Source organism: Labeo rohita, chromosome 10 (genome assembly GCF_022985175.1).
Source record: "Labeo rohita strain BAU-BD-2019 chromosome 10, IGBB_LRoh.1.0, whole genome shotgun sequence".
NCBI classification, from domain to species: Eukaryota; Metazoa; Chordata; class Actinopteri; order Cypriniformes; family Cyprinidae; genus Labeo; species Labeo rohita.
This window is the reverse complement of record NC_066878.1, coordinates 14,339,530-14,351,801: the sequence shown is the minus strand read 5'-3', so window position 1 is coordinate 14,351,801 and position 12,272 is coordinate 14,339,530. Positions and strand designations below refer to the sequence as shown.

General features: G+C 37.1%; 1 protein-coding gene across 2 annotated transcripts in view; it reads left to right on the top strand.

Moving 5' to 3' along the window:
- ppp3ccb (protein phosphatase 3, catalytic subunit, gamma isozyme, b) overlaps positions 1–12,272 on the top strand; it is a 41,171-nt gene that overhangs the window by 3,302 nt on the left and 25,597 nt on the right. For both annotated transcript variants that reach the window (XM_051120668.1, XM_051120667.1), the window contains exons 2-3: positions 5,940–6,137; positions 7,118–7,242. In XM_051120668.1, coding sequence (XP_050976625.1) covers positions 5,940–6,137; positions 7,118–7,242 — 323 coding nt within the window. The remainder of the gene's footprint in view (positions 1–5,939; positions 6,138–7,117; positions 7,243–12,272) is intronic.

Here is a 12,272-nt window from a genome sequence, read left to right as displayed (position 1 = left end):
GTGTTAGCCTTGAGGTTATCTATAAGCTAGTGTGCTCCAAAACAATGATCAAATTTGCATTTACAATATATAAGCATTCAAAACGTGCAGTATCTAACTTCCACTAATGTGGATCTAGGATTTTGAGGACATCACCCTGAATTTCAGCTTCTCATCAAACTTTCTGTCCAATCAAATGCTCTGTAGAATCCGAGGCATCCCGCCCTCTATGCTATAAATAGACGCTGGAGCTGCGGCTGAAATTGGTCACTTGTTCACAGAATTTGTATTTTCTGTACGTGAATGGCATGTAGTACACTATATAGGGGATAAGAAATGATCCAGACAGTGTAAATATGCTTTGCATTAGAACAAAAGAAATCTGGTTTTGCACTGTGTTACAGCTGTCACTAACGATTATCTTGGTCATCAAGTATTCTGTCGATTAATCGAGTAATCGGATAGTTATAATTAGTTTTTTTTGTAGTAATAAAAATAGACCTAAGTGAACAATAGCCTTTAAAATGACTTAAAATATGCACATAATAGCAATGAGGCAATAATAATTAGTTTAAATAAAGTATCAAAAACAAGTAGCCATTTGATTTTATTGAACAAAACTGTTCAAATACATAATGTATTATGAACAACAGAGCTATTGTGCATTACGCATTATAACAACTGACTGCAGAGGACACCAGCGGCCTGACAATTGTTTTTACACTTTACTGCACAATCTAATCCGTGTTTAATATTGACTCAACAACATATATTTAAAATGTCCACTTAATCTTTAATATTGGGCCGTTTCTTTATGCTAGAAATTCTACAGTCACTGTAATTTCTTGAATATGTGGACATCAAAACGTCTAAACTCAGAGTGAGGGTTTAAACTTTTATTTTGAAATCACGTTGAGTTAGCATATTAGAAAGCTAATGGAGTATTCTCCTGCATTTGCTTAGTTTTATAAATGATTTACCTTACAAATCAAATAGTGCATGTTGCATTCCCAGATGAATGTTATAATAAACCCAAACTCACAGCAACATGCAGAGATGGAGTTTGAGACGCTCAAGTTTTGCTGACTACTCGACACAGGCAAAATGCAATCGATGATTAAAATCGAATACTCTAATAGAATCGAGGAATTGTTCCAGCCCTACACTGTGTCACGCAGAGCAGTCTGCTCTGGTCCGAGTGGATCATATGCGTGAGTCGGCGCAGACCATAAAACATCGGACCCATTTGAATTCTACACAAATTCTGTATTTTATAGCGATATGGATAAGATTGTGGCTGGCATATGCTTTGGCTTTACCAAACTCTACGGGTGATTAAAAATGAACTGGGACTGCTTGATATGTCCCGCCCTGTCGTCCTGTTTTAGTTAAAATTATGTCAACTCAATAACTCTGTGTTTCAAAGCACTTCAGTGGACCTTTAAGATGACAAAAACCAAATCAGTTTAGTCTCAAATGTATTTTTGAAGGCATTTAGACTTTTAATGGTTGGACAGCTAGTGCTAAAGCACTGGATGTTTTATTTATTTATATTTTTGATTCTCGAAAACCGACCTCCTTTTAACTAGGCCTGGGTTTTGACATCATCACTGTCAAAGAGTGTTGTACAGTCGCCTCACTGCTGGGTAAATACATATATTTGGTACTTTGATAGTAAAATCCCCCTCCTGTCCTGAGGGCTTCATTTTCACATGCAAATGTGCCACACTGAGAGGTTACACATTTTCGCTGCCATCGCAGGCAGAAGGGCGAACTCAACCCTCCAGCCAGATAATAGCCCTGTTACTGCTTTAGTTAAAACAGGCAAATGAGCAGGTGTTCTTCCTTTATTCTGTCAGGCATGAAAGATTCGCCGTCTTTCTCTTCCTCTTACTGGCATGCAACGAGAACAACACCCTCTGACGGTTTCTGCCTGAACAGCCTCCAAGATCATCAAAAAGCGCTTGATTTTGTAAACCCGAATTGATTTTTTGCTCCACCATTGGAGTCCTTGGAAGGTTCCTAGTCATCTAAACTCAAAGCTTTATTGTGGTCTATCATGCCTGTGGTCCCAGCGCTGAAAGCCGTGGCCGTCGGCCAGGCCCACATTCTTCTGGAGAGCGAGCCGTGCCAACCTGGCCTGTGACCCTGGCGGGGAGGATTCCATATCGATGCCAACAGCTGGCCTTCTACCCCACCCCGACTTGAGGACGTAACTTCCCAACTCCTCTTAAACTAGTTTAAATGTTGTGGAATTACTGCCACTGAAAATAGCTCGGGGGGTTGCAGAGCGCTTCTAGCAGGCATTTCTTTGCACGCTGCCCGCCTCGGCACTCACCCATGCACATGGTGTCTGAATGTAAAATCCCAGCCCCCAGGTTGTCCAGGGTTTATTTAAGCTGTCTTCTCCATGATGGCAAGGGCTTGGTGTCGTCTTAACAAGGCCTGTGCGTGTTGGTTGGGGGAAGGGACGGGACCAGCTGTGGCCGTATGTGTGTTCTGATAACCCACATAGCTTTACGGGAGAGTCCCAAATTCTGACCAGTAACCGTAACCGTTATTACCATGCATATGTTTCATTTTTAGTTTCTGGCAGTCAGCACGGCAGTGCGTTTTTCAGGCAACCTCGTAACTGTGGACTGTATGTTGCCAGGTGTCATCGCGAATTGAGTAATAACATGTCGTCATGCAGCCATGAGGTTTCACACATCAATTTAATTTGCCTGTATTCAGGAAAAGACGTTAAAGTAAACCGGCCGCAGCCACCTGTTAATAAAAGTTCAGAAAGTCATGAACTAATCAAATCCTGAAAATAGTAATAGTATCTATCACCGTGTACTGAGGTTAAGGTTCGGTTTTGCACTGACATAATGTTAATATTAAAGAATAGCACACTCATTCTGCACTGTTTGTGCTTGGATGAGATATATAACTTTAAATTGTCTGGTTTATTGTATGATTTTCAGCTGGTGGGCAATAGAATGAGAAAAAGTACTCTGACCTACAAAAAAGGGCCTAAAGAGAGACTTGGGAGTGGGCTCTTTTTAGCAACTGCATAGTGTGCCATGACAACCACCAGTGTTAGGAAGGATACTTTGGAAATGTAATAGGTTGCAGATTACAAGTTATGGTATTTAAAAATGTAATAAGTAGTGTAAGTATGTGAGTTACTTTATTAATGTAACTGATTACATTAGATTACTTTTTTAAATTTCTAATGAATGTTTTTAACTGTTAATTAGGGATGTAATGACATTATAAATGTTGTGGTATCGCAATAGCAAAACTGTCTCGATATAATCATGGTCATACAAAAATGTGTGTTTTTAAAATATTCTAACATGAAAGGTCTTTAATGTTGTGTTTTGGGCCATTACACTTTAACACATTATCTGTCAAACAAACTAAAACTAAAAGCACAATATGGCTTAATCCCTTCATCAAGTCTGTTTTCGCTGTGCGTTTCAAAGTGAAGCGCGCACGTCGTTCAGGCGATCAGCTTGTGATCCGATGTTTTCTGCGCTTCAGAACGGCTCGTTCACAATGAATGTAGTGAACTCATTTATTGCATGTGCTGTGAGTTTAGCGCGCGTTTGGGAATGCAACGGCCACCAGTTATGCTTTTTCACTGCAGATGATTACAGCATTTCACTAGATTTGTAGTGAGACACGTTTTCACTAAAGCTGGAGTTTTCTTTCAAAATAAAACCTCTGCTGCCGTTTGTCAAAATAAAAACTTAAAAGTGCCATATGGATTTCTGACAGGTAGTGGTTTAAATAGGTAATGTTACTGCAGTCCAAATTCAAAATAGCAAGTATAGAAATTAGGAAATAAGTATTGTAATTTTCCTGTTGTAGTGTAAAGCAAAAATAATATACCTATATAAAATACAAAATATTTTACAGTGCAGTTGTTTTACAATATATGGCCATTACTGTCATATGAATCACAATAATATAAAGTAGTAGTAGTAGTAGTAGTACACTGTAAAAAACAAAAAACACAATTTGTTGAGTCAGCTTAAAATAATTTCTTACCGTACTGCCTTAAAATTTTAAGTTCAGTCAACTCAAATAAGTTTAGCCAACTTAAAATGTTAAGTTGTACTAAGAAACAGCTTAGATATTTGTGTTTGTTAAACTTAATAGCTGGGTAAGTAACCCAGATGCCTTAAAATTTTAAGTTGAATCAACTCAAATATCTAAGTTGTCACTTAGTATAACTTAACATTTCAAGTTGGCTAAACTTTTTTGGAGTTGACTGAACTTAAAAATTTAAAGCAGTGAGGTAACAAATTATTTTAAGTTGACTCAACACATTGTTTTTTTTTTTTTTACAGTGTAGTAGTAGTAGTAGTAGTAGTAGTAGTATTTTCTAAATTGTTTGGCCTCCAAAACACCAGTGTGAATGTAATTAGACTGAGACAGTATATCACAACTAAAAAGAGGACTGAGTCCCCTTTAAAGTTCAGGTACAGTTCACTTTGTTTTTTCTGACTCAAGTTTTCTTAAGAACATGGGTTGGAGTTCTTAATTTTGAACTCTCGAAGTTAATTAGATAGAAGAATTTAACTTTAAAATGTACAAAATGTTAATTCATTTATCATTCAATTCTTCATTTGTCTCTTTTAAAAAATATTGCAATAAATATTTCATCGTGAACTGCATATCCTTATATTATCGTATTGTGAGATTTTTATATCATTACATTGCTACTGTTAATCATTTTCAAACTTTTAAACCAGGCTGGGTTAACCTTAACTCTGATTACTGTCAGACTTTTGAAATACTTAATCTTTTAAGATTAAGATTTAATTTCAAAGCACAACCACCACAGAATCAGACATTAGAACCTTTTTTTACTTTGAGATCGTTTTGAGGTTCTGAGGTGGGAAAAAAATAGCTAATCTTAAAATAGTGCATATACATAAACCCAAACAGAAAGTAAAACAGTTCGAGTCTTTTGCCTGTTACTGATATACATCGCTAGGTAACAAAAAATTAATTATGGTATTGGGTGATTAGTTTCCGACATCGTAAACTGAAAGACCAATCACATAAGACTTGGCCAGCTGACCAATCAGAGCAGAGTAGGCCTATGGAAGGGAGGGGGTTAAATGACCTTAAGCTTAGAACTGCTTCGAACTAATCGTTTCGAAATCATTGAAAAATGATTCTAATACTAAATGTTTATTCTGAGAAAATTACAGTGTTTTTTGACCTTAGTTGCATTTAAACATGGTGTAGAGGACTCCAGCACAATATTAGGACACTACTAAAATACCACATGACCTGCTCTTTAATTACACATTTTCCCCGGTAACTGTAACATTACAGTTACATTTAAATTACATAAGTTTTGCACAAGCAAGCACTAGGAATGTTAAAAACTGCATTTTTTTTTTTTCAACAGCTAATCTTAAAATCTCAAACAACTAGGCTGGTTTCAGCTTCTGAAAATGTAAAAAGCTAGTTTGACAAACAAGCTTTGAGTTACTTTTGATGGAAGCCTGAGAGTGGCAACTCTTAAGCTGAGATATTTTTATTTGGAGTAACACCGTATCAAATTTTTCTGCTTTTGGTTCTGCAGTTTATCACACACCATCTGGCTTTGAAATTGTGGAGAAGCTGCGCTTCCTTAACTTGGAGACACTTAGGTCAACAGATGCTGTGATAGACTCTGAGGCTTCACCACACTGTTATCGACTGCACGGTCGTGACTGTAAACACGCTGCTTTAAATTTAGCCGCTTGTTGCGATGCTCTATCGGGTAGTTCCAAATCAATACGGGGTCTGAATTGCTCTGGCACCAAGCTGTAATCCATTTTGTACAGTCAGAAACATGTATAATGTCGTCTTGTGCGTACGTATTATTTCTCTAATGTGTGAAATGTTTGCCAGCAGGGTTTCCCTGTGACTAACAAGACTAAAAAAGTCACTCTTTCTTTCTCTTTCCACAGCAGTGCCGTACCCTCCCACGACGCGGCTCACCATGAAAGAGCTGTACGAGGACGGCAAGCCCAAGGTGGAGCTTTTGAAGAGCCACCTGGTGAAAGAGGGCCGCCTGGAGGAAGACGTGGCCCTACGCATCATCAACGACGGCGCCAACATCCTCCGCCATGAGAAATGCATGCTTGAAGTGGAGGCCCCTATCACAGGTAGGCTGTTGCGTGCTTGATGACTCACTGTGCGGGCGACGCTACGAACCTGTCGTGATTCACATCCAGGATGTGGTTCTCAAAGGCTCTTTGCTACGTCGAATGGCGTACAATCACAGACAAAACACGATGCCCACTGGCGACGGTGCTCGCCCACAAGCTTTCTCAAAAATGAGAGTTAGTTTACAGCGCTATGGAGAACGTTATCTAAAACCAATAAAAGTCCCCTCAAGGTTTTGCGGATACTTGATCGGGCATCTCTGCTATCATACTTAATCTTTTAGATTTAGGCTTGACCCCGACGTAATCCTCAAGCCAGCGAGAAGAGCATGATTATTTTCATACGGAGCTAGTCTTCCACAGCAACCCCTAATGTGGTTGCTCTGTAAAGGTCAGAGAAACAGTTGCATCCTAGACACTCTCTCTCTCTCACACACCCCCACACTTTAATTCCCCAGTGGAGGCCACAGGAAAACCCCCAGCACTCGCCATACACTCGAGCAAACACACAAACAGGTGTGTGGATATAAATGGGCACGTCTCTCCACATCCCCCCCCTCAACCCCCCTTTGCACTCTCTCATGTTTTTCATAACACGCGCACTATGTGCATGATAATTGGCTTGCGAGAGAAAACTGAATAAATTGCGGCATAAATAATTGCGATGGTATTTGTGCCTACAACGTTTTACCTTGTGGAGGTTTAAGCGGAAATGAGGTTGGTTTGGCCACATCCTGTTTGTGGCGACCACTATTGATATGTTTCACTCAGCAGTTTTGAGTGGGCCAAGTATGTGCGCACTTCCATTTAGCGGTTTTAATATTTGTGCACCCTCCGTTGCTCAAATCTTTAGATTTATGCTCTTTGACCTCCTTGCGTGTACACGGCGTCTGATATTATAAAAAATATCTGAAATATTAATCTGTTTTTTTGTTTCCGCTTTAAGTGTTGGTCTTAATGTGTTTTGTCTCTGTCTTCAGTGTGCGGAGATGTCCACGGGCAGTTTTTTGACCTGATGAAGCTCTTCGAGGTGGGGGGTTCCCCGCACAATACACGCTATCTATTTTTGGGAGACTATGTGGATCGAGGCTATTTCAGTATTGAGGTAAGTGTATATGTTTGCAAGTTATGTAAAGTAGGGTTAAGTGGTAAACATCTACGTTACTGTAATTTCTAAATAAGCATAAATAATGAAATGGCATAGACCAATGTAGATGTCACGGTTATGTCATTTGCAGCCGTGCATGCATAGTGGTGGCAGAAAAACACTGGTAACAAGTGGAGTGAAATGGGTAAATTCCATGGAATAAGAGAAAAAAAAGTGTATTGATGCCAGAATTAGAATTCAAATCATTTTTAGAGAATACTGTTGTCAAAGACAACATTTGAAGTTAAATGCAGACGTTTAAACGGACAGACTATAGATGAAAATTGCTATGATTACTCTACTTTTAACGCTTAAAGACCTAGAACATTTTCTTTCATCTTGTCTTTGCTTTTTCAGACCTTTTCTACCAGTCAACATCAAGTGCTATATGTCATCGTAATTTAAAGTCCCAATTTTCCTTTTGTCTTCTCTAAGAATGAATGAATTTCCCAAAGTTTAAGAAAATCGCAAGCAACAATTTTTTTAACGTGTACTCAAACAAATCCAAACTTTTTTTTATTTTTCTTTAAAAAGTTGTATTTGGTTGTTTTACACTTCCAAATAAAAACGTCCTAGAAAAGTGGGGTTTTGGACAATATTGGCATGAATCCTTTTTAATTTGTGATAATTTTGCACTGATAAGGGACAACACAAAACATACAAAAACATATTTTATTACGTAAACAGTTTATACATAGAAAAAACGTAAATTTTCGATTCATCAGAATATCCACCATTAGCAGCTATTACAGCTCTGCATAATCTGGGCCTAAATTCATTGTGTTCTAAACTTAATTGGCAATCAGTTGTTGAAGCTATTAAGGTGTCCTGACCCAAAAATCTTTTAAAAACCTGGGCCAAGTTTAAACCTCTAACCAAGCATCACAGCTGGCAAAGGGGCGTGTCTGACTTTGACATGTATATATTGTCATTATTATGTGATCAAAATGAAAATTATTATTGCTGGTCTTCAATGATAATGTCAAGTTTATTTAATGTGTTTGCACCAAAAAAAAGCAAAAAGGATTTATGCTGATATCATCCAAAGCCACACTTTGTCAGGGGTGTTTTGGAGGGCGGTGTACATATAACACATGATAAACAGGTCTATTTAGTTTACTGGCAATATAGGTGTGTTCAGAAATTTTCAGGATGCAAAGCAAACTGTGTAACATAAGTGTTACGTAATAACAAAGCACAGTGAAAATCAAACAAAAACGTTTTTTTTCAGAGAAATATAATTTTCAATCCGAGTACCAAAAACAAACGCGAACAGTGCAGGCAAATGGTCTTGTGCAACAAATATACAAACAGTGCAAATGATTCACAAACTACACACAAAATGAGAGAAAACACAACCACAACAAAAAAATTGTGCAAATGATCTTTATAAACTATATAATAATAATTTATGTAATAAAACAGCCAAATGGATCGATCCACAGTGTGTATTATGCGTTTTACTGGGACAGCGCATAGCCACGTTAAAACATAAAATCCAGTCCTTTATCTGATATGTATCGCTGTTTCATCCGTGCTTTTTCAGAGAGTGCTATCATGGTAATGTTTTATTTTGTGTTTGTTTTCATGCACGCACAACGCATTTTACTTTTACTTTGAGTTTGTTTAAATTTCCAAAGAAACATGAAATTTGTGGTTCAAAAGTCCAAAACCTATTTACTGGTTGAATAGATGACAGTTTGAACCAATCTGGGCACGGGGTGGGACTAAGCGCCAACAATTGTTCCTGTTTGGCTCAGAGGAACAAAATGCATCAGTTTCTTCCGACAAATCAATGTGATTAAAATGTGACGATGTAATCATGTTCACTACAGAGCCTCTAAATATCCAAATGAGACGAAAGTGATACGAAAAAAAAAAGTGGTTAAAAGCATTCAGATTTGACTCTTTGAGGGTTAGAGAATTCATTTGATTTAAACAATATGTTTGCATAATATTCACGTGTTGTTCGTAGGGGACGCATTGTTTTTGCCCTACCGTTACAGCATGACATAGTATTTACACTAGTGGTGTCAATCGATTAAAAAAAAAAATTAAATTAAATTAACTTTTTTTTTTTTTTTTTTTTTTTTTTAACTTCATGACTTAACTGATGACATAACTACAACAATGCATACTCGTAGTCTCATTTGGGTTTGAATATGTTACAGCACTTTAATATAGCCTAATACAGCGCCCACCGGCAAATTCGTGCCTGCACTTGAAGAGCGTGGGCTACGAGCACAGTATAACGGCTAACAGGACAGGAAGATTCATTTTTACTGACATATGGCCTGACGCATCTCATCTCAACGTCGTTTTGGATAAAAGCGTCTGCTAAATGTCTAAATGTATATAAATGAATATTTTAAATAACATTTATTTATTTTATCTCACAATTCTTACTTTTTTCTCACAAATGCAAGTTTATATCTGCTAGTTCTCACTTTATAACTTTTTCTAGTGATTTAACTCAACAATAGTGAGTTTGTCAATTTTCAGGGAGAAAAAATGCCAGAGCCAAGGGGAAAGGAGAGAATGACGAGTTGTTTTTTCTTATCAGAATTGTGAAATTTAATCTCGGAATTGTGAGAATAAAGTCCGAATTTTTAAAAAATAAACTCAAATTTACCTTTTTTTTATTCTTTTATTCCATGGCTCCATAAACTGCTACTTGAAAACCGCCATTTTCTGCAACCAGATAAGCTCTGCCAACAAAAAACGTCATCACTGTTTGCAAACACTGAATTGGTCTATAGGTTCAATACATAATTAGGATAGTTCACTCAGAAATGAAAATTCTGTCATTAATTGCTCACTGTAATGTCGTTCCAAACCCGTTAAACCTTTGTTCAGTTTCAGAACACAAATTAAGATATTTTTGATGAAATCTGAGAGCTTTCTGAACATGCAAAGACAGCAACGCAGCTACCACATTCAAGGCCCAGAAAGGTAGTCAGGACATTGTTAAAATAGTCCGTCTGACATCAGTGGTTCAACTGTAATTTTACGAAGCTACGAGAATACTTTTTGTGCGCAAGGAAAACAATAATAACGACTTTATTCAGCAATTTATTCAACGCGTCTGGGTTCTATGTAAGAACGCTGGCTCCTACATAGCATGTGTTGTCATACTCTTGTGAAGAGAAGAAATTGTTGAATATCGTAGTCTTTTTTGTTTTCTTAATGTCCTTGCTATGTTTCTGGGCCTTGAACATGTCTGTTGCATTGCTGTCTATGCAGGGTTACAAAGCTCTCGGATTTCATCAAAAATATCTTAATTTGTGTTCTGAAGATTTGAAATGATAGTAATTAATGACACAGTTTTCTTTTGTCGGTGAATATGCCTAAGATTAGCAGTATCCATTACTATAGAAAATAATTTCAGCTTGCTCCTTCGTTCACAAAAAAATGCATGCACAATAATGCATGCACAATAGAAGTCTATGAAGTTGTCAACATGATGTAAATGTTAAACAAATCACTTGTTAAATATCTTTGCAGAAAAGATGCATGAACTACATCTTGCACAAACTTGTCTTATACATATTGTATGTTAAGAAATAAAACAAGGAAAATGCTTTAAAAAACAAAAAAAATCTCAAGTCAAGGTAATTTAAATTCAAAATGACTGAAGGTATAACACCAATAGACTATTATTAACTATAAATGTTCTAAATAGTTTTTTCTGTGTAAGCATGGACACATTTGACTGTTGCACTCATGTCTGTTGCAGCATCTGATGCACGAAAAGGCATTATAAAAAAGCAGTGCTCCAATTAAAAGAAGTTCACTCCCATCTTCTTGCATGTTTATCCTATTCCACTGCCTGCATCGCATCTTTACCAGCACAATAGCACACTCTGTGTGAATGGCACCTAGCGATATGAGATCGTCACACGTGAACGGTTAATCACGTGCACCAACATGCTGTTGGATCGTTCTTTTCTCCTGACTGTTATCATTGGCATATTGTCAAAGTGTCTAATTCTAACGTTTGGTAATATTTCTATTCAAAATCACTGCTGTTCAGGATGTCTTGCCCTATAGACTTCCATTATGAGTGTTGTAGTGTGTAGTAACTTATTTAGTAGACAAAACCTCATATTCTGTAATTATCAACAGAATGCCATAGTGATGCACTTAAATTTTGCTAACCAAAAATTTAGCTAATCTAAATAAATAATAATAATTTACAAATTTGAATTTGATGTTTAATTGACAATTCTTAGTTGGTGTGCTGTGACTGTGTCGGCATCTGTTTCTTGCACAATGTGGACGAGTTACAACAGGTAGACATGTCAGCAGTGTGGATGCACTTCACAGTAACCAAAAATAGCAACACTTTATATTAAGGCGTTAACATTAAATACTTTCTACTTAACTCATTAGTTAACTCATGAAACTAAGAATGAAAAATACTCAGGGCTCGAAATTTCGAAATTAACTTTTTTACTTGGTAGCACTGGTGCTCCCAAGTTCAAAAAGTTAGGAGCACCCAATGAATATTCAGGAGCACCACAACTGCTAATTGAGGAACGGCCAGCAACATCCTGATGATTAATCGCGTTACCTGACGAACCTGATTCTGGATTCTTTACCACACACTTCTTTTTAGTAGTGCACTGATCTTGATTCTTCATGGCCGATTCTGATTTCCGATGCTTTACAAACAAATGGGCGATTTTGATAATAAATTATTGCCTTAAGAAAGGGACAAGAAAGAATGAAAATGAGTACATGAACAAGATATTTATTTTCTCTATTACAGGTCAAAGTCTCTGTTGCCATTTAAATTAGAGGCAACCACTCCCTTTTTAAACTTAATCCACACAAAGATACTGCAGTATATAATTAGATTATAATTTCAGTATCTGAAGCAAAAACAGAATGGTCTGACAGACTAGCTTTGTGAAATTATGCTACATAAAAAAACCTGGGTCAAACTACATGAAAGATGACTTTAGTAATCAGGCGCTGTTTGACAG